The sequence below is a fragment of the Tigriopus californicus genome, chromosome 5 (assembly GCF_007210705.1).
Source record: "Tigriopus californicus strain San Diego chromosome 5, Tcal_SD_v2.1, whole genome shotgun sequence".
NCBI classification, from domain to species: Eukaryota; Metazoa; Arthropoda; class Copepoda; order Harpacticoida; family Harpacticidae; genus Tigriopus; species Tigriopus californicus.
In genome coordinates this window covers 8,739,268-8,760,291 of record NC_081444.1, presented here as the reverse complement: position 1 = coordinate 8,760,291, position 21,024 = coordinate 8,739,268, and the positions used below count along the sequence as shown (strand labels likewise).

At 41.3% G+C, this 21,024-nt stretch overlaps 3 protein-coding genes across 5 annotated transcripts; 2 read left to right on the top strand and 1 right to left on the bottom strand.

The window, feature by feature from the left end:
• The first annotated feature begins 2,913 nt into the window (after positions 1-2,913).
• LOC131881045 (NPC intracellular cholesterol transporter 1-like) lies at positions 2,914-6,697 on the top strand. Its single transcript, XM_059227802.1, has 3 exons — positions 2,914-3,185; positions 3,383-5,299; positions 5,550-6,697. Exons 1-3 carry the CDS (start codon positions 3,067-3,069, stop codon positions 6,262-6,264), a joined length of 2,751 nt encoding a protein of 916 aa, XP_059083785.1. The 5' UTR covers positions 2,914-3,066; the 3' UTR covers positions 6,265-6,697.
• Positions 6,698-7,708: 1,011 nt separating this feature from the next.
• On the bottom strand, positions 7,709-8,552 carry LOC131880332 (uncharacterized). Its single transcript, XM_059226935.1, has one exon. The coding sequence runs from the start codon at positions 8,226-8,228 to the stop codon at positions 7,722-7,724; it is 507 nt and encodes a 168-aa protein (XP_059082918.1). The 5' UTR covers positions 8,229-8,552; the 3' UTR covers positions 7,709-7,721.
• Positions 8,553-14,454: 5,902 nt separating this feature from the next.
• On the top strand, positions 14,455-21,022 carry LOC131880475 (uncharacterized). 3 transcript variants are annotated; one of them, XM_059227132.1, is made up of 6 exons: positions 17,003-17,022; positions 17,489-17,584; positions 19,357-19,891; positions 20,171-20,344; positions 20,526-20,634; positions 20,727-21,022. In XM_059227132.1, exons 3-6 carry the CDS (start codon positions 19,404-19,406, stop codon positions 20,982-20,984), a joined length of 1,029 nt encoding a protein of 342 aa, XP_059083115.1. In that variant the 5' UTR covers positions 17,003-17,022; positions 17,489-17,584; positions 19,357-19,403; the 3' UTR covers positions 20,985-21,022. The 3 variants fall into 3 exon arrangements, with proteins under 3 accessions (XP_059083113.1, XP_059083115.1, XP_059083114.1); XM_059227130.1 differs by lacking the exons at positions 17,003-17,022; positions 17,489-17,584 and adding an exon at positions 14,455-14,554; XM_059227131.1 differs by lacking the exon at positions 17,003-17,022 and having other exon boundaries at positions 17,040-17,584.
• Positions 21,023-21,024: the final 2 nt, after the last annotated feature.

Genomic DNA, 21,024 nt, shown 5'->3' with positions numbered 1-21,024 from the left:
CTTCAGGACCTCATTTATCTTGTGTAATTGTTGCAACTTTGTAAATATCCTTTGCGTATTTTGGACTTGCTTGGAGAATTCAGTCAGAAATTAATAGCTAAATATGTATTTGGTTCACAAATCAGTCTTCCCCGTAAGTGGGCATGAACATATGTTTGAGTGAGATTGGTAAATACCTCATTTGAAGTACCTTTGGAGAGTTTTTGAATCTTAACACATTTTGGAACGGGCTATGTATTTTGGGGCACCCTACGTATATATTCGCACTCTAGCACTAGAAGGCAAAAAATATATGCGGTATCCAATTACGTCGCAACGTTCATAACTTGAAAAAATTATTTTCTGATATGATTGGAACTAGGGGTTAAAATTATTGGAAACGAGCATGTCCAATTGCTAAGATTTGTAAATCCATTGTTTTCAATTGGCTAAAGCCTTTCACTAAGTTCAATCATGACTATAAATCAGATAAAAGAAAACAAAAGTCATCTCCAGCTAACCTTGGTTAAGCGCGCTTTTCTTCGTTAGATTTGTATTAAAAAAGGCTAGAGTAATTCAAGGTATACATTTCTATTTTCATTGGTGGCTGTTAGAGTCGAAGGGTTGACTCGGGTTGTCTTGCTGGGCCAGTCGGCCACTCGCCCATCACATCGTCCAATTCATTTCTAATGGACAGTGTCAGGTCCGCATCAGGTTGGATCTCTGCCTGTTTGTGCATGTGGTTAGCATTCTTTAGTAATTTTTGGCATATGCAACCAATTTTCAACCGAAATGCTCTCAGCTTCGGTTCATTGAAATTCCCTTCACTCGGGTTTTTTACATGCTCATTGGGGAAATGGGGCTGTTCATTTTTATGCATATAAATTGAGTACACTCAAACAAAAACCGTAGCTAGACTGTGCCGATCAGATCTGAAGTGTTCCCACAGTTTTGATGACAGAGCTACTTGAATAGGACAATGCTCAAGTCAAACGACAAGTAGAAAGGTCATGATGTCACTGGGGCCATTCACAAAGTCCAAAGTTTGAGAAGTACGAGGCATGATGTCTCGTATGCCTGCACCGTTTACTTGCTTACTTATTTACTTACTTACAGTGTGCGGTACATGTACAGAAGAATAAGGCAGGGGAAGGCAATTCCATCAATGCTATCTAGTATCTAACAAGTACAAACGCAAGGTCAAACTCCGGATTGTGTTATCTGAGCTCAAGTACACACCAAATTGAAAGGTGACAAGGGACATACATGCCATGCATGCTTACAAGGATTGGGTGGACTCTCTTTTCTACAAAACGGGATGTTATTGTACAAACAAGCCTCTTGGAACTTGAATGAGAATGAAAGTAACTTTCGAACGAGGACAATAGCTTTGGAAATCATAGCAGAGCGCTATCAAAGAAGAAAAATAAACTAACGCAAGAAAGAGAGCATTTTTCATTTTAAATCTTCATTTGATTTCATCACAGTGCTTCCCCAGTTAATGGCTTTACTTAGCACCTTGTAAGGTTCATACAACAAGAATGTCTCTATCCAAGAAAGCCTCTTTTTTAAAATCTTAATTTTAGAAATATTGCTGCAAGGAAGAGCAAGATTGAGAATTTGAGCAATGGGAATGCGTGTGAGCTTTCCACTGAGTATGTACTTATAGCATAGTAAAGTATTGCATTGGAGAACCAATCTGACGTCGGAATTGGGAAATGGATCATATGATGGCCGGATTCACGGGCCGGGTGACGCTCACCCCTTCTACCCTAGCACCACAGATGAAAAAAGCACACTCAGTTGAGAATTCGGAAGATCCACAAGAGCTGCTAAGGAAAGCGTGAACTGGCACCTACTTTAGTCATTTCATAAAGGCAACTCCGCTGGACTCGTCAAGGTTGTTCAGCTGGAGAGTTTGTTTAAATAGTACATCAATACTTGGACTCAAAATGTCTGCTAAGTTTGACCGAAACACATTAATACATGTATGACATTCCTCCAACATCATCTTCATCCGACGGGAAATCTGTCAAACATCAATGCTGTTCCCCGAGGTCTTCTCAACGAAATCATGAAGCAGAACAAAGAACGAAATCTTTCACGTTGGTCTGCCTATTCTCGTTTCCCCTAGAGTACTCTTGTAGAGGATCGTAAAAAATGCCTTACAACAACTGTCCGGTGGTCTGTTTTTCAATCTAAAAATGAGTCCGGACACTTAAGGGCGTCGGGGTCTTCTTAATGTCAGTTCCTGTCCAACGTCCTCCTATACTTCCACTTAAGGCCTAATTGAAGTAAGCTGAAGACACCGATGAGGACAATTGACTGGACCGTTGCTAGGAGATTTGACATTCACATGAAGTACTCGTTCCTTGGGGAATTGCCATGCATGACCATTGAAAACATTAGCCAGACAGCCAGATGGCCAGATGGCCAGATGAAGGGCACTCCTTGGCTAAGCTGGTCTTGGCTGCTTGTTCATTTTCTGGATTGGAGGTGCCCGCCCCTATACGGTAGAGGCATACTCTATGGGATGATTTCTTTCCCAAAGACCCGACAAGATTAGGATACGGTTTGGCTGAGAACGTTGCGTAAAACTCAGTTGTAAAACCGGCCACGATGAACTCGTGACGACCAACGGGCCATGAGTCAAAACTTGCGTGGATTCACTCAAGAGGCTGGTTTTACGTCAACGCCATTGAACGGCCAAGGAGAGAGTTCGAAGCTTTCCGATTTCCTTGGCCAACGTCAGGCCAGACTTTCTGGGCCTCGAATACCTGAATAATCATTGAAAGCCCCGCCGGACCCGGCAAACAAGCTCAAAGTTACATTCGGTCGGAGCCAATGTGAACGTATGAAATTGTGGATGGCCCTCGTTAGGGCCCTCTTAGAATGTTTCATAAGCACTCAAAGGTCGCCATCGATTGTTCTCTATTTAGTTAGGTTGAGCTGTTATGGAACGATCTCAGTTGGGAATTCGATCTAATCTCGCTCAGACTTTCAAGGACTTAGGACTTCTTGTCTTGAACTTAACTTGTCCCGCCATTGGATTTGTTGGATTTGGTCCCTCTTTTTGATTTCCACGTGATGGTAGTGGCCAAGAAAAAGGGTGCGAACCCGTGCAAATCCATTGGGTCCAAATTTCAGTCTATATTCATTGGAGGACTGGAAAAGGGGTTCCAGAAATATGGTGAAGCAGTTTCAAGGTACGATGGAAGATCCTTGATGATTGAACCGAATGCAAGAATCCGTTGAAAGTTCTACTCAACTCAAGCGCTAACAATTGAAAGCTTTCCCAAAAATCAGAATATGTGCTCTATTTTCTAAAATAATTCAGTGCCAAATGTTAGGGTCATTTTTCATTTCAAGTGCGCTTTCCTTCTTATCTTCATTCTTGGAACAGATGGCCGGTGGCTTTCATCATTGGCTCCATTGTGATATGCGCTATTTGCTCGAGCGGGATTATGCTTTTAGAGGAAAACACTAACGGAAATGAGCTTTGGGTGCCTCAAGACTCGGATTTCAAAGAAAACGGAGACTTTGTGGCGGCCAGTTCTCCACCTCGGCCGCGGTTCCATTCCACGATTTTTGTGGCCGACCAGAACATTCTTCAAGCCAAAACCATCCAGGAGATGTTCAAATGGAGGCTCGAAATTCAGCAAGTGAACAATGGAGCTTGGGAACGAGCTTGCATGAGGGTGCCTTCTTTGTCCTGTTCAGGTGGAGCATTAGCAGGGGGTGGAACTGGGGGTGGCGCCTGGCCTCAGTCCTGTCAGTCCTCTGCTCAAGGAGGTTGTCAAGTGTGCATTGAAGGCGGCATTTTGGAGCTATGGGCCAATAACGGCTCGTATGATGCGACGAGTCAAGCCTCGATTGATGCTCTCACGGATGCCAGCTTATTGGCCAAGATCAACGATCAAGCCAATCTGGTCAGCGGGATCACGGGCCAGAAGATGAGCATTGAGCAGTTTCTGGGTGGGTTGGAGAAGGATGGAACGGGTCAAATCACCGCCGCTCGCGCTACCAAGTTCAACTTTGTGGGACGACTACACGAAGACGCTCTGGCTGAGAATGAGACCCAAGCGGATTTGGACTTTGAGACGCGATTCATCGAAATTGGGAACAACTTCACGTTGGCCGGAGTCACTGCCTATGTGAATGCCGCACGCAGTTTTGGCGACGTCTTGGGTGGATCAATTGGTGGGGACGTCAATATGTTGGCTCTGGGCTATCTCATCGTCATCCTTTACGTCATGGCCATGTTGGGTAAATTCAACTCCGTGGAACAGCGGGCCCTTCTCTCGTTAACCGGCATCATGGCGGTGGGTATGGGCATTGGATCCGCTTATGGTTTCTGCTCTTATGTTGGCTTGGACTACACGGGACTCCATTCGATCTTGCCGTTCTTGCTCTTGGGGATTGGCATCGATGACATGTTTGTCATTGTGCAGAGCTTTGATAATTTGAAGGACGGAGAGTTGGCGTTGGCTTTGGCTCAACGGTTTGGTCTGTGCATGAGTCACGCCGGAGTGGCCATCACCATTACGTCCGTCACGGATCTGTTGGCCTTTGGTATCGGTGGCACAACCGTTCTCCCGGCCTTGATGTCATTCTGCTTGTTTGCAGCCATGGGAATCCTCTTCGTGTTCGGCTACATGATCACCTTCTTCTTGGGCTGGTTCGTGCTTGACCAAAGGCGCTTGGAAGATGTTCGAGATGGGTTCATTTGTTGCTGGAAGAAGAGCGATTGGAGTCCAAACAAATGCAGTCAGACGTCACTGATGACTATCGGATTTAAAAAATTCGCTGATACATTGATTCGGTTATGGGCCAAAATTGTGATTTTCATCTTGACCTTGGTCATCTTTGGGATATCGTTGTACTTTGTTTTTCAATTGGAAACCAGTTTCGAGTCAACGGACTTCATCAATGAAGGCACCTATTTGCGCGGCTTCATCGAGGCCTCGGCTGAACATTTTCCAAATAGTGGGATCTCTGGAAACATTTTCATTGGAGATAGTGAGAATATCTTAAACAATTTAGACGAGGTCCAAGCATTGATGACCCAAGTCAGCGAAGACGAATCCTTGAATCAGTTTGCCACAAGAGCATTGGATTCCTTTCCATTTGCTTTTAAGAAATGGATGGATGCCAATAAGCCTGCATCAACGAACAATGCCATTTTAAGAACTTACCTCACTGAATTCCTTCACACCAGTGGACGACCATTTCGAAACAACATTATTTTCAAGGGGGAACTAGTTTGCACCGACCCTGCCCCACCCATCAAGATCATTACGCTCGGGTTTACTCATAAGGCGTAAGTAATACATTTTCCTTGTAGAATATCCCGGGGATCGGAAAAGGTTGATAAGTACTCAAACTCGACCATTGCGCTCCCTGGGAGACGTACCTAAAGAAGCTCATTTTAGTGAAATTAGGGTGATTTTTTTTGCTTAAAACTGATGACAAATCCCAATCCAATGACGTTCGAATGTTTGTACTGCTGTGCTACATACTGTACATATGCTTACGCATAGGAAGTCAGAGACGAACGGATTCAATTTCAGATACGAAGGCGTAAACGAGCATATTGACAAAATCAACGCTTTTGAGGACAGCATCAAGAAGTGGTCCGACAAATTTGGGGCCAACGCTCGGGTGTTCGCCTATTCCGCTCTCTACGCCAACTACGTGACCATGGAGATCATTTCCGAGGAGCTCTTGCGCAACATTGGTCTAGCTCTTTTGTGCGTGTTCATTGCCACGCTCATCCTCATTGGCGACCTCTTGGCCAGCATCATTGTCGTCATAACCGTGGTGATGGTCCTGGTGGATGTGAGTGGATTTATGTACCTCTGGGGTCTAAGCGTGGACACCGTGGCCGCCGTGCTTCTCACCATTGCCATGGGATTGTCGGTGGATTACAGCGCGCACATTGCTCACTCGTTCATGGTCAATTCGGGATCACGCAACGATCGAATCCACGAAACTTTGGTGGAAATGGGACCCGCGGTCCTCAATGGAGGCTTTTCGACCTTCTTGGCCTTTGCTCTGCTCATGACGGCCCAATCCTACGTGTTTCAAACGTTCTTCAAGATTTTCTTCTTGGTGGTGGTGTTCGGTGTGTTCCATGGCTTGGTGTTCCTGCCCGTGGTCCTGAGTCTCATTGGTCCTGGAACGATCGGGAAAGAGAACTCCATCTCTCCGGTTACGCCCATCACTCGGGTGGCCTCCGCCTGGGAAGGCAAGGGCGGAAAACCTAATCCTCAAGGCAAATTCTAACTAAGCACACCAACACGTTTTGCTGCCACACGCATCGAAAGTACAATCAATAGTCAAGTCAAGGAGGAAGTTTTACGTATCTCTGCCAATCAAAACAGTAGTACAATTATGGCTCTCAACAACGCCACTTGCGGGTCGGCTGGTGGATTCCTGATTCTCGACGATTACGGGCGGAAAGCATCGTCTGCGGTTCTAAGAATGGCGGTGTTTTAGTGGTCTATTTAATTGGAGTATGTGGGTATTATCAAGATAAATCGACGGATTTCCGGACACAACAGGGGGAAAATCCGCTTATGAGATGGATCTGTGATAGAGATTATTTTCTTTTTTTGTTCCATATCGTCATATACTCATATATCAAAGTTTTAAACAATGTTGTACAATATTTGTTGTACAATTGAAGCTACATATACAATATAGTTTTGAAGTTCTATTTATGAAACTGAATGTTTTTGAGTAACCTTTGTGAAACGAATATCTTTTCTTTTCTCTCCGTCTATCACGGCTTTACTGGAGACCGTTGGAATGTGTTCTCACTGGATTTGATTTTATGCTATTCAAGTTGGACACCTACTTATGCCCTTTGCCCATGCAACTTTGAACACATTTCGAATTGATTAGTTCTTGAGAGGTTTATGCTGACGAATTCCATTTCAAATCTTCATACCGACTGCAGAGCTCTGGCCCTGTTCTATTAGAGCTTAAACGTAACCAAAAATTATATCATTGCCATGGCCGCGCAATAAAAAAGGGTGTATTACATGACATATCACATTCAGAATGCACGGGCGTAAAGAAACTTACAATAAAAAACTGAGAAAGCGGTTGAAGAAAATCGCATTGGTCTAAAATCTGAACATAATAAAGGAGGCTGAAATATTACTAAAAAGATGATTTTAAAAGCTTCCTTTAAGATCCTTTTGTGTGGTCTTATATTTGACCTAAAGAAGCTTATCAAGTATATGTGCTACTAAAATTGACTATGAACTCAATAAATCAATCCATCACAAAACAAGGAAAAATAGAAGGATTCACAATAACTCTTCCCCAAGTGATAGCTTCTTGAAAATGGTCCCCTCTAAGTCATGAGAAATCAATTTCAAAAAGAAAGCCGCGATTAGGGTTTAATCGATAAGAACCCAAGACAATTATGATAAAAAATCAAATGGTAGTTCACCTTAACCTTGTCTTAACAGTCAAGCAATGATGAGCTATGTACGGTAATATACTCGCATTTGCGAACTAATCATGGCTAGAATGCTCGCTTGGCATTCGAATCTTGAGGACTCCCACTAACAAAACTGTTTGGCTGTGTCGGTTTTAGCCCTCGTTCGTTTTACATAAATCTAGTGCCAAAGCATTCGAACGCCGTTGAATCGTCACATGCGCTATTTGTCTGAAGCTATCCAGTTCTAAGCCGAAGTACGTACACTTGTTTTCGCAGGCAGGCAGGCAGGCTATTGTTTAAACTTGTATTTTCCAATACTGTACGACAAACAATCGATGGAATCTTGTTTTTTTAAGGATCCTTTTGTGGTGGTCTTCTTTTGTTGAGCCACCACGTAGGCGTCTTCTTCGCTTTCGTCGACCTCAAATGCTTCCAAATTGGTCTCCTCTGCGGCCTCTAAAGTGGAGAACCAAATCTTGAGCCACATCTGACGACGCTTGGGCTCCTTATAGGCCATGTTCCTGAAGTAGTACACGTGACGGGGCTCTTTGAAATGGGCCTCAAATCGAGCCGCACTCTCACTCACGAACTTGCACTCTGGGCAGATGAGGAGCTCGCTGCTCCACTGTCGACGCTCAAAGGCGTTGGAAATGAATTCGCTGGGGGGAGATGAGGCTGGCGAGGAGTGGCCCGAGGAAGGAGGCGTGGTCGAGCTCTCCTTGACGGATCGAAGCGCACAACTGAAGGTCTCGTCCACTTTGAAAGACTCATTGGGTATGTTAAGTGGGGGTGGCATGGTAGTCCAATGGATGTGCAGGAGAGAGGGGACACTGACTTGCAAGTTTCAGATTGGGCCACGAAATTGGGACTGATGCTCCTCGATGATCTCAGTGGATACCATTTTGAGAGACACTCTTCATGCGACTGAGATGACACGAGGAACGTCCAGGACTTGTGGATTTCAAACTCAGAGTGAAAGAAGAAAGCGATCGCGTCAGCCAAGCTTGGCGCCTCAAAATTCGGGTCGTCTGATTCAAATGTGCGAACGTTCTTCTCAATGTTGGCTCGAAAACATAAATTCTTTCTTCAAAATGCTTTCGACGACTCTTGCTCGCGGACAGACTTGAGATGTGATTGTAGTTGGACTTACAATTACAATAGCATTTTCATACAATAGTAAAGAATAACATCTGCACTAGGATGTCTTTAATGACGATTCAATACATAGATGTCAATGTAAGTAAAATGCTGCTGTCACAAAAAAAACATCACGTTTTTATTTCATGGCAAATATGGTACGTCAGACCCTGAAATTACCCTCATGGCTACCAACACAACTAATCATCTCTTAACCAGTTTCAGCTTAACTGAATTGTATCGGTATGGACAAAGTTATTCGCTTGAAGCTCTTTTTGGATTGCATTTTCACATACCTGTTATTACAATCAACTAAACTTTAACTCATAGGAATTGCAATTGATTACATATTTGCAGATGTCATTGAGATTTTCTTAATTCAAATTACGATTGCACTTTCATCTTACCTTTTATAGTTAGAGCACATTTTGGCCAATGCACAAATCAGATATTGATTTAACTACATTTAACTCCCCTCAAATGGACTTTGAATCTTGTTATCAATTACATACAGTCCAAGACTTGTCTTCAGAAATGAATGATGGGAAAAGAAAATCCTAACGATTTCCGAAAGGATTATGATTGACATTTGATTTAATGTAATTTCATTACTTTGCGAAACTGATTGTAATGTAATTGAAATCTATAGCATTTGAAAAACGTGTATTTGTAATTTTTAAGGGCATCTGAAACAATACGATTATGAAAATAACTAATTACAATCAAAGTTGATTGACACAAGTCTGATTTCCAGTGCAATTACTTGGGAATAGGAAAGGGAGCTGAGTTTATTTGATTGCTAGTCTTCCTTTCCTCTGTGCCCCCGGGAAAATGCCGGTCAGTTAGTTCCTGGGTTCACATTGTACGAGCACGCATTGTACAGTGTGGCAGAGGCAAACGCCCAATGCTAATCCCAAGTTAATCATCATCAAAATTTTCAGAGAGAGAGCTAAGTGAATTCATTTCAGACTCCAACATGAAAATGTACACAATTACATGAACCAATTGCTGAAGTGTTGATAATTACAACCACTATGACATCAATCCTGGGCCTGAATATTAAGCATATTTAAAAAATATGAAGAATATTAAAAAATCTTTGGCATTTTATGAAGGAATAATTTAGACAATTATGACAGCCAACTCGCAATGTGGTCGAATTTAATTTTCAACCATAGAGAGAGTTGTGTTATGAAAAATGTTATCTTTGGTGCTGTTCTGTCACTGTACTGATAATATTTGGCTCAATATCAGAATCATGTTTGCTTCCATATTTTCTACATTGATATAAATGGCAGTTCAGTATATGCCAGGTTTCAGGTTGACTCCGATGTTTGTCTAAATTCTCCATTTACAAAATGCCCCAAATCTGGGTGCCCCACTACATTTTTCCTTGAATTGCCTTCGCTTCACATGACTTTTTGAGCTGCTTGTCTAAAAATGGTCATCTAGGGTAAAGTGGCTCTGGAGATCAAAAGAAAAGTATTTTTTGTTTACTTTATGGCTAAAAACGCTCCTTTTCCCATACGGTTAAAGATAGTTTTAGCTCAAGTAGGCGTCTTCAAATTCATTTTCCTGAAGTTTACTTTGCATGTTAGTTGCAAAATCCTTTCATTTTTTAACACTGTACATTCTCATTGAGATGGTAGACTTCCAAGGAAGGATGAGGTACAGCTCTAGCATCCAAAATAAAATGAAAAACTTTGAAATATCCTTACAACAATCAAAAACATTGCCTCAATCTGGTCAAATTTCTTTGAACATCCTCGTAAACACACATGAATAACTAACTCCACCCCAAAAAATTGCCAAAATGTCTCCATGTGGGAAATGTTTCAGAACAACATTTTTCACCATTTTGAGGGGTTTTCAACGATTTTGTTATGCTTTATTGCTAGCCCTGTTAATAAAGGTTTCGATATGGCAATACGAATGCGTTCGCCTTTGCTTCATATGTCAAGGGACGTGAATATCCACCTTTTGAAAATGGGATTTCATTGTCCAGGGAATATCCTCGGTGGCAATTCACGCATTCGGGTATTACGCGGGATTGATCGAGTAGAGTTCGTACGATCGCACCTCACGGTGTTACTCACAATACTGATAAAGATTTTTTGCAAATGCCAAGACTTATAATAATGATTTTCGTTGTTATTGAAAAAAAAGGAACATTTTTTGTAAAAAATCATTTTGGATTCTAGCTCAGATTAGAATATTAATCCAATTAAAACCTACAAAGAGATAGCATTTTTAAAAACGTAATCAATAGATGTTGGAAGTAACCTTAGGTGCGTTTCCAACTAAAATTTTATTCAAATCCATGGAGCAAACTATAAGATATCTCGTTTTAAAAGATTGCATTTTCATCGAATTTGACAGCAAATTGCTCCGGTTATAGCTTAAAGCAATTGCCAAGAAATATAATAAGCTTTTTCTATGCCTAAAATATAAATGATAATTTTTCACTTTTCTGAAGCAGGTAGAAAAGCCCGAATATAGTTTGCAATATAACTTAAAACTTACTTAATGTCAATATTTCACAATTTTGATGCCATACTTGTCAATCGCAACTTCAATGAAGCTTAATCTTGAATTTTGACAAAATTCTATTAACGTTCAATAAAAACATCGCTAGTACGTAGAAATTAATTATTGCAAAAAGTGACAATTTGGAAAATTAAACTGTCACAGGTATCGTTCAGATATTTTAGGAACACGATAGGATATTGTAGCTTTTGGCACTTAAGTAAAATGAAAGGCAATTTTGCATATTTTGTAAGTTTTAAGCGACATTTTTTGCTACTTTTTGCTTTTAAAGAAATCTTCAAGAAAATGGCGAAAGATCATTTGTTGTCGTGTCATTGAAAAACACAATCATATTCCTTGGGCATAACTGGAAACATAATTAGGCCATTTTTCGATCTTTTAAGGCGTAAAACGCAACCTTTAAGTTGTAATATCTAGGCATCTGCGGAATAGAAGCTTATGAAACTTTACGTCAATGCATAACTAAGAGTATGTTTAATACTGATTGACTACGTTTTTGACAATGGTGCATTTTAATGCACTTTAAGTGATTTAACACACTTATCTGAGCTACTTTTAAACATGTGTATTTCACAAAAGTTGTTCCTTTTGTCTCTTTGACAAAGAAAAACATATCTAGATGTCTTGGCATTTGAGCAAACACTTAACCAGAAAATATAACCACCGTGACCTAGAAGAACTAAAATATGATCCCCTTTGTACTATCATTCTTGTCACCCCAATTACTGCATTCTCGAATAATTGATCCTAAGGCAGTCTTTCGGCTACGTGTAATGTACGAGTAAATACAGGGTGGCCGAAAATGACGGCACACAGTGAATCATCTAATATTCAAGGATAAATGCCGATTGCAATTCCAATTTCATACTTTAAACACGATCAGACACGCATCCAAAAAGGAAGGGCTGATGCCATCAATGAAGGCCATAGCCTTCGGTTGTGACCACCAGAGCCTCCAAACTACTTCAAACTCGATCACAGTTGGCACTTTGCAAAAATCTCTCCCAATGGTTGTTTTATGGTCTCGGGATATTTGCTTCTGTCTCTGTGATAGTGCCAAATGAGAAAAAAACGCTGAGAGAGAACGTTTCAGATGGCTAGTGTGAAATTTTTGTGTGTAAGATTTGGGTTTGAATGTTTTCCCTCATTGCTTTTTAATGGCAAAGGTGAAAATGTCTTTATAGCTGGCCACCCTGTACATGATCAAAGCGTTTAAGGATTACTTTACCGACTTTTTTGACATGCCACAATGAACTGTGAGATATCAAAGCATGTCCAAGATGAGGTTGCATCCAGCCTCAAATGATAGATAAGATGTCAACATTCTTGGTGCCTTTGTCACATACTTATTCTTGATCCAGAATTTTGACAAGGAGTTCCTGAATGACCGTTTGGGATTCCGCAAGATATTCTTCCTTGAGTTGAAACTCAGACTCAATTAACTGAGTTTTATATTTGATTGAAAGAGAATAGGTCTGTGGGTGTTTTCTCTATGCAATTGAGTTGGAAGTGTCAACAGTCCATTTGTCTGAACGTAGACAGTGTACCATTTGCTTGTAATGGAGAAGTGAGAGGAAAGCAAACAGCTTGAGCCACTCTATGGTGCTTAATTAACCATGCGTACATATATCCAATTGTCATTTGATTCAATTTTGCGCTTTGATTAAGCAAACAGTATTTTGTCATTGAGCCAAGACAATATGTACGGATGGCATGGTGACAGAACTCTGCCAAAAAATGGCAATTTTTGCCTTTGTATTATAGAAACTACAATCAGATTACAGTTCAAGTTGTCGGTGACGTTTGTCTAAGGGCGGCTTTACACTAGGATAGAAAACTGATATTGAATCCGGTTTGAGGATGGAAGTAGGACTAGTGCTGGGGTGAGTTTTTGGCAACATGAATCTTTCTGTTCGACTTGAGTACAGTGAAAGACTGGAGTCCTCTCCTGGACTCAAGTCTTTTGCCGAACTTGCCCCATATCTATGCCTACTTTAACCTTCAAACAGGATTCAATCTCGGTTTTCCATCCTGGTGTACAGCCGCCCTAAGTTCTGCCTCCACATATCCCTAAATCAGGGTTCCGTAGTATGTATATTTTTCTTTGATTGTCCTTTTTATGTCACATGATAATATGCGGATACAAATCCAAGAGAGCTTGAAGAAAGCTTGCCATGCGTTCAAATTAGATAAATATATCTAAAAGAGACAATTACAATGACAATCATGAGCTCATTTTGAGAGCTCGGTTTGAAAAGCTTCATTCAAAGTATGGCGTTTGTGACAAATGACAATATGTCAACAGTGGGGGTAATACCATGGCTAAGCAATTGCAAAAGTTCCTAATTTCAAGTTCTAAGAGTAGTGTTTTTCTAATTTAGATGCCGTAGCACACTTCCTTAGCCCTCACAGTTTTGTATTTTCACATTTATTATATCTTTTAGAGTTATGCCATCGCTAAAATTTGCACACACAAACATGACCTAGAAATAAGCAAGACTTTTTAGACATCATTTCATGCCCCTTAATGGGCTTCCAACAAACGGTTCAGTGAACGTTTGCACTATATTGTTCTTTAGCCACCTTTTGAAACTGATCGAATCTAATGGATTTCAATGAATAACAAAAGACCGATACCAAGAGATTTTTTGGCTCTGAACGTTTTAATGTGAGTGGCGAGGACCAATATCCTAATAAGAAGGAATGTGATCAAGTAATTTCATCTTGGACTTTTTAGTGAGTATTGACCCAACTAATCTATGGAACCGCTATGTTTGACAAAGAATCCCTCTCCTTGTCTTCACGGATATTGAAGTTATAACCGAGTCAACATTGTCCAGCGTATGTACGTATTGAGCAAGTGTCACTATGGCCACTTGTACTGGATATCGGAGGATTCGAAAGTGCCTCTGTTTTGACTCGGACATAGTCGACTTAGTGTCCTACTGGCCTTGAAATACTCCATAAGAAAGTGATACCCTGAACTGATCCCTTGGGAATTTTGGGTAGGAACCCAACCTTTTGAGGGTTTGATCCACGGACAAGCGGTTGTTTATCATTGTGAAGGTGTCGCTAACATTGATCACACATAGGGTACACACGTCGTCCGTATGAATGAAACCAAATACGAGTTGCAATTGCTACATGTATTGGTGGATTCTCTCTGATCATGAGTGGGTAGCGTGGTTGGTTGAGCGCCTCCGAGGACGGCCTCTGTAAGCTGTAAGCAGGGCGAGGGATAATCGAGATCAGAATGGTTGTTAAGCAAGGTAAGGGAGCGCCGATGGCAACGACGACTCCTCCAAAGAGAGCTCTTCCACATACCCCTGATCAAGTGGAACATGTAAGGAACACAATAGTTTCGTTCGAAAGATCCGCGGGATAACAAGTCAGGCAGACCTGTTCAAGGAAGCAATATCAAAATATTATTCGTCTAAGGTAAGGAAGGGCTCATTTACGTGCATACCTACAATACTGCTCAATTTAGAAGGTTTCTGAAGGGCGAGAAATTGTTGGGAAACGCAGGGAAAAGACATTGAAGCGACTTTCACCAAACGATCTACTTCCCACGCAACTACTTGGTAACTTTTGATATATAATGATTTCATAAAGTAGTATATCATGTAACTATGAGGGTTTGATTCCAATATTTTGATTCAAAAGAGACTCAATTTCGCCTATGAAACTGATCAATCTATAAATGAGATCCTGACATTTGCCGACAGATTTGGATGATTGGATATTTAGGGAACAGGGAGTTGTTTCACGGTTTATTTAAATGTACCTACACCAGGTACAAGTTTCATATGTGAGGAAACAACATGGTGGGACAAACGTGTTTGTCCTCAAACCGAATTTGGTTGAATGGTTGGATGTATCAAATAAAGAAAGTGTTGTACTATAAGAGTGAGAGACGTATGGATGTTGGGTGGTTTTTGAAAATTATTCCACACGGAGTTCATGTACGTACTGAATGGAAACGTTGGAATTAATGTCAATCATTAGACCTTGAGCCAAGTCACCCAGAGCATTTTTCAACCAAGATTTATAAAGCGTTGCTCCAAATTAGAATTGAAAAAAGATATATTGGAGAGTAAATTGCATTTGACGCCATTCACATTTAGGCGTTCCGGGAAATGCTACAAAGTCAATTCTGGTACAACTAGATTAAATGATGTAAACAAAAAGTCAGTAATCAAGCTTGTGCCGACATTTAAGAAGCATTTTACAGAGCTAACGAAAAAGAGAGGTTAGTAATCATTTTGACGGATTCGGTTATAGATTGGAAGCTCACTTCGTCGCTCCTTCCTAGTCATTTTTTAGGATGTTATTTTGGTGCTTTTCGATTTTGTTGGTATGTGATCAAGAATGATCTGCTTGACTGAGGAATAAACAAATTGCTTGTGCTTATCAACCTGTTACTACTTCTCCTTACAATCTCCTTACAATAAGATTAAGCACCATTTTCTCTGAAATACTGGTCCATGTAACAACAAGGCCTCGATCAAGCTCATAACTCAAGATGTAATCATTCCATTCCTCATCTTTGAGGCTGGGACTTGTATCAAACAAAGTTCACAGAAGAATCCTGGTACAGAAGTCAGGACCAATTGCCAATTGGTCTGGTATATTGGCCATTATTTCAAAGGAAATGGTGTGGTCTTGCTGTGATCAGTTACCCAAAACAGGCCCTGAGTCATTGGTAATTGTGAAAACTATTGAAACACCCTCTACCCAAAATTTCAATTTGATTTCTTTGGTCTATGAGTAATGTACGTAAGTATTCTCCTCTGCTCTCATATTGGCTGTTTGTATTGATTGTTTTAATAGTCAAAATGTACGTCTCTGCTTCCTTGGCTTGTCGACCTCACTTTGCCAATCCTTACTTTAAGGTCCAAAATGGGACTGGGATACTCCATCTTCTGTTGCTTTTTTTAAAAGATAAATCCAGGCATGTACTTTTGTCGTCTTTGGATCTGCTTTGAACTTATTAGGAGGCCATCTAAAGAGCACTCTTATGAGGCACCAACAATCACATTTTTTTCCTGTCCAACATGTTCAACTTCTTGGGTAAAGCCAAGGAGAACAAATTGTGACGACTCTTGACGGAAAGATTTAGGACACGCACACTATGAGATATTTCAAAGAAACAAAAGTGAATTGCCATGAATTGGATAGGCAATCATAATAATAAACACAGTTGATAATCTTTTAGCATTACTATCCGCAACAAGCCTTCAACTCCAACTACTGAGTAGTGCCACTTAAGCATCACTTTTTAATAATATAATAAGATAACTCTAAAGAAATCAGTTTAATTCATTTTTATTGATGTTATTGCTTGAAGAAAGGTTTTCAGCGAACACGCTTCAAGTGCAGTTATTATGAATTGTGGTTCAAATTCTGGGAATATCATTTCCATCCAAAGTTCGCACAATCTGAATTGTTTCTAATACTTATTCAAAAAGTCAAATTCATCGAAGCTCCAAATCAAGAGTTATTATAGAAATTATAGAGGGCTCCGCTATGCTACAACTAGGCCTGCCTTGTGCAGCTTAAATAAAAAGCTTCTTTTATTGTATCCTCAGTTACTAGTCCTACATTTATTTATAGAAAAATAGCTGTATGAATGAAAAAAACCTTAATAAATGGGAAGAGTTTTGAAATAAGATTGTCTTGTTTAAAGAAGGCTACTGATGGCTCAAAAAATAGCCAAGCAACCTATAGAAAATAACCTTCCTATAAGCATGATTTTTGCAAAAGCCATGGTTGGTCAAGAACTTCTTGAAACCCCATTCGAAAGATTGGCCGTCACGCTCCTTTGTCTGGCTTACAGACAAATTCCATCAACATCAGGAGCTGACACAGTATCTGTTAAATCTGGCCCACCCACTCTACATGGACAGGTCTGAGAATATAAAGATCCCAAACCTGAGAACAGTGACCCTTATGAAACAAAACTGCATTGTATGTAGAAGTGGGAAAGTCAAGGCAAAAAGACAGTGTACCTCAAAGTGAGGAAACGAAAAGAAAGAGCCAAGATACTGAGGCCTGTTTTTAAACGCTCTTACCTCAGAGGTAATGCCTGGACGTTACTCAGAATGAGCATCCACTGACCACTCCGTTGAGCGCATTTTCATTCTGTTTAACGTCCAAGCACCAAACTCCGTGGTGAGATGGGTGAGACGGCCAAGAAACTCGCCTCTGGTTTCAAATAGGCCAAACGCCTGACCTCCGGACATTACGAGTACATGCAGTATTCTCTCTCTCAAGAGCGCCAAGCTTAGTTGTCCTCTGATTATGTCCTTTCAAGAGGCATCCGCCCAGAAATTAATATCTCCTATTCTTTTGAAAATGCTTGTATTTTCCCAGAATGGTGCTTGGCCTCAAACGGCGGAATAGTTTCCTCCTATGATCTCGAGAAGTTTTCTCATCAATCTAACTGACTCAGCGTCATTGTTCTCGATGGTAAGAGCACTTTTGCTAGCCAAACTATTCACTTGTACATTTGTACCAGGTGCAATGCTCAGAACACACGAAATGGAACAATCGGTTGTGAGATGCATACCGGAACTTCTCTTTCTCTCTCGAACTCGTACATATAGTTGAGAACTTGGGACTATTGGTATAATATCAATTAAGAACGTTTGAATCCATCACTTTAGGAAAAAGTATCCTAGATATCTTCATCAATTAACGTTTGTTACTACTAAGTGTCATGTCAGCAGGTTGAAAATAGATATTGTATGTGTGAAAGTATTAAATACGATGAAAAGTTATGAAAGGAGCATGTAGAATAACATCAACGAACGAACGGCCTTCAAGTCAATAACATCAAGACGAAGGCCATGGTTCTCCACGAAGGCCTTCTACCTCCTACGTACCTCCTTTTACATCAACAATCGCCCGGTTGAAATCGGAAATAGTTTTAATTATCCTTCATCAATCCCCTCACATCTACGATAGTTAAAGGAAGGGCCAGGATCGGGAACATCTGAAATAAGTTTCCCATAAGATATCTTCCGCTTTCAATAGTCCTTAAACCTTTTTTTTGCTTTTTTTGCATCACCAAGGCCTGAATCAGGAATTTTATTGCTTTAAATCAAAACATGGACACCTAAGCACATCTCTCATTGAAAAAAAATCAACTACTTGACAGTCTAACCATAGAGGAAGCAAGGCCTACAGAGTGCGATGAGAGCTAGCCAAGCGGACTCGTTTTCAGAGCGAATGGGTGACAGCTGAACGGTTGCTAGGGTGTAGTTTCTGATTGTAGAGGCGCGGCTTTCCATCAGCTAGACTTGCAGTGTCCACTGGTTACTGATTAAGCTCCAGTTTCAAGTTTCAAGTTATTAAATCAACTTATGTGGACGACCGTCCTTGGTTCGTACAATCTCGAGCGACTTCAGTCGATTTAACGACACTATTAGACAAGTAATTTTTGGGAATGAAATGTGCATCTAGGCAATTTGCGCAGGAGAGCCAGGTGGACTGCATATTACGCATGCATATTGTAGATATTGTACCCAAAAATGATGCATGGCGGGGCTTTGGTTTGTGTTTGCTCTGTTGTCTTTGTAGAAGACCCCAACCTGGCACCTAAACCCAAGCAGGCTCAAGCATGATTTATTATTGCACATGGTGGAATTGGATCCTATTACAATTTCTACGCAAAGTTTGTCTCGAGCGATTCATTGATGAAGGCCATAGAACTTTTCAACGCATTGAAAAGTTTTCAAGCGTAAACAGTTTAAAACTTCTGGGTGAATTCTTATTTGGTAAAAGATGGCGGGAGCTGGTGTAAAGTGTAAATGGAAATGGATATCAGTGACTAGAACACAACAGCATACAATATGATCAAAATATCTGACCAAATGAATTCCCATGGCCGAATTTTGGCCCAAATTCTGGCTTTGGAACTCAGGATAGGCAGTCAAAGTTATGTGATAGGTCGCTCCCATGTCCCCCCTTCAATTATTTAGCTAATATTCATCACGAAATGACCCTCACTATCAAAACGGGTATCTTGGCCACCAAGCAAGAGAAGCAAATCAATATTGCCGAGGTTAGAGAAGTATATTCAACGAGCTTCAGGTTTCGAAACAGCTTCTTGAAGAATCTGCTGCTGAAAGTAGATAACCAATGGTGTTTGAGATTGACAAGACAGACAGATGTCTACCACTTCTACCACCGCTATCACTTGCTTATATATTATTTTCCATCCCTTGGTTTGATTGCAGCGTCTCTTGGCGTACTACACGGGACACATCGTCTTCGGAATAGAAGGATGAGGCTCAAGAGGAAGCCTTTTGCTGGTCTAGCATTGGTTTCTGGACAAGTGGTGCTTCTGTGGTCACTGAGTGTTTTGGCTGTCCAACAAGTTCCGTGTTCCCCGTCGGTTGAGGATGGGCTTCACCAACGTTACGTGGAATGCACCAAGTCCAGTCGAGAAGCCATTCTCAAAAAGAGCCATGCCACCAGAACATTCTCATCCAGTGCCGACACTTCCAGCCAGCCCGATGTGGTTGCCCTAGAGGGACAAATTCAATCACGTTTTCTCGCGTCCAGATCCATGTCCATCCCTGAGGAGCATCACGTAGAGGCCACCCAGTCGAATAGGAATAGCAGCCGAAAGGCCGTGGTGATCCAGCCATTACTTTCCTCACTCTGGGATGACTTGCCAGAGAATATAACACTCAAATGTGAACTGATCACTGCGGTTTTGGACCAATGCTCAGTCGTATATGCCCAATGCTTCAATCAGACCGAATTAAGGTAAAACAACCAACATCATCACCATCATCACCAACTGCACAAGTCCATTTTCTGGGTTTCCAAAGATCACGGACTATTTTTGGACCCGGAGCAAAACATATTGCAGAGTTTGTACTCTTCATCGGAGGGACTCGCATACCATGAATGACATTGTAAGAGTATCATTTGACCTCGATATTCGCCTCAAATGATAAGGAATGTTCCAATAGTACCGGGTTATGTAGGTGATCTCTTTTGTTGGTCACTAACGGCATCCACTTTGTTTCAATTTTGTTATAGACAACACCAAGACACACAGCTGGAGCTGCTGCTTCACATTGAGAAGCAGAAAAAGGCCCACGAGGATTTGGACTTGTGCCCCGTGGTTCGAGAGTACAAAGAAAGTGGTCGACGAGAGAAGCTCTATCCCACGGCGCTTTGCACTGAACACCAAGTGCTCATTATGACCAATGGGTGAGTTTCAATTGAACCATGGAAATCCTACTCGAATTGATCTTCGTGGAACAAAAGGCTGGCTGATCGAAGGCTCTGTTTGGATGAACGCTACCCATGTTGCTCCCACGTGGGTTTTTGAATCTCTCTTTCACGTTTCCTTTCTGTCTTTCTGTCTTTCTCTCTTACTTGGCTTGGGCAGCTACAATGAGTGCACTCAACAGACTAATCACGACATGCAGAATAATATGTCACACAACATCAAAAACCGTCATGCCATGATGGATATCATGTGTGACGGCATGTTCAAGGTACGCGTAAGGGCTCCCTCCATCAGGAGATTGAAAGCCAGTTAATGGACACTGTTGAATGACGGCAGTGGTTGATTCTCGCTTGGTTCTAGGCCGTTCATGAGTGTTCCGAGCTTTTGAAGGAGTGCTATTCTCCCGCCAATGTGGAGGAGACAAAAGAGAGCCAAAAGATTCTCATGGAACAGATCTTCAACCGAGTGGTGAGTGATGGGCGAACGCGGATGCACATCTCGGATTGTCGAATGTACGGAGGAACGTTTGGACTCAACAGAGCCGCCCACTCATTGTCCAGCCCAGATCAAATCGCCTTGATGGTCGGTCTGGGAATGGTGCTTGCCGCTTACATTTGACAGGTGCAGCAATTCAGTTATCATAAATAAACCTGTGATG

Excerpts from the sequence above, each read along its gene's own strand:
- LOC131880475 (XM_059227130.1), top strand. The coding sequence starts at position 19,404 with ATGAGGCTCAAGAGGAAGCCTTTTGCTGGTCTAGCATTGGTTTCTGGA. Across the intron at positions 19,892-20,170 it reads TTCAATCAGACCGAATTAAG|ACAACACCAAGACACACAGC; the intron begins GTAAAACAACCA and ends ATTTTGTTATAG. Across the intron at positions 20,635-20,726 it reads TGTGTGACGGCATGTTCAAG|GCCGTTCATGAGTGTTCCGA; the intron begins GTACGCGTAAGG and ends GCTTGGTTCTAG.
- LOC131880332 (XM_059226935.1), bottom strand. The coding sequence starts at position 8,228 with ATGCCACCCCCACTTAACATACCCAATGAGTCTTTCAAAGTGGACGAG.
- LOC131881045 (XM_059227802.1), top strand. The coding sequence starts at position 3,067 with ATGGTAGTGGCCAAGAAAAAGGGTGCGAACCCGTGCAAATCCATTGGG. Across the intron at positions 3,186-3,382 it reads TATGGTGAAGCAGTTTCAAG|ATGGCCGGTGGCTTTCATCA; the intron begins GTACGATGGAAG and ends TTCTTGGAACAG. Across the intron at positions 5,300-5,549 it reads CTCGGGTTTACTCATAAGGC|ATACGAAGGCGTAAACGAGC; the intron begins GTAAGTAATACA and ends ATTCAATTTCAG.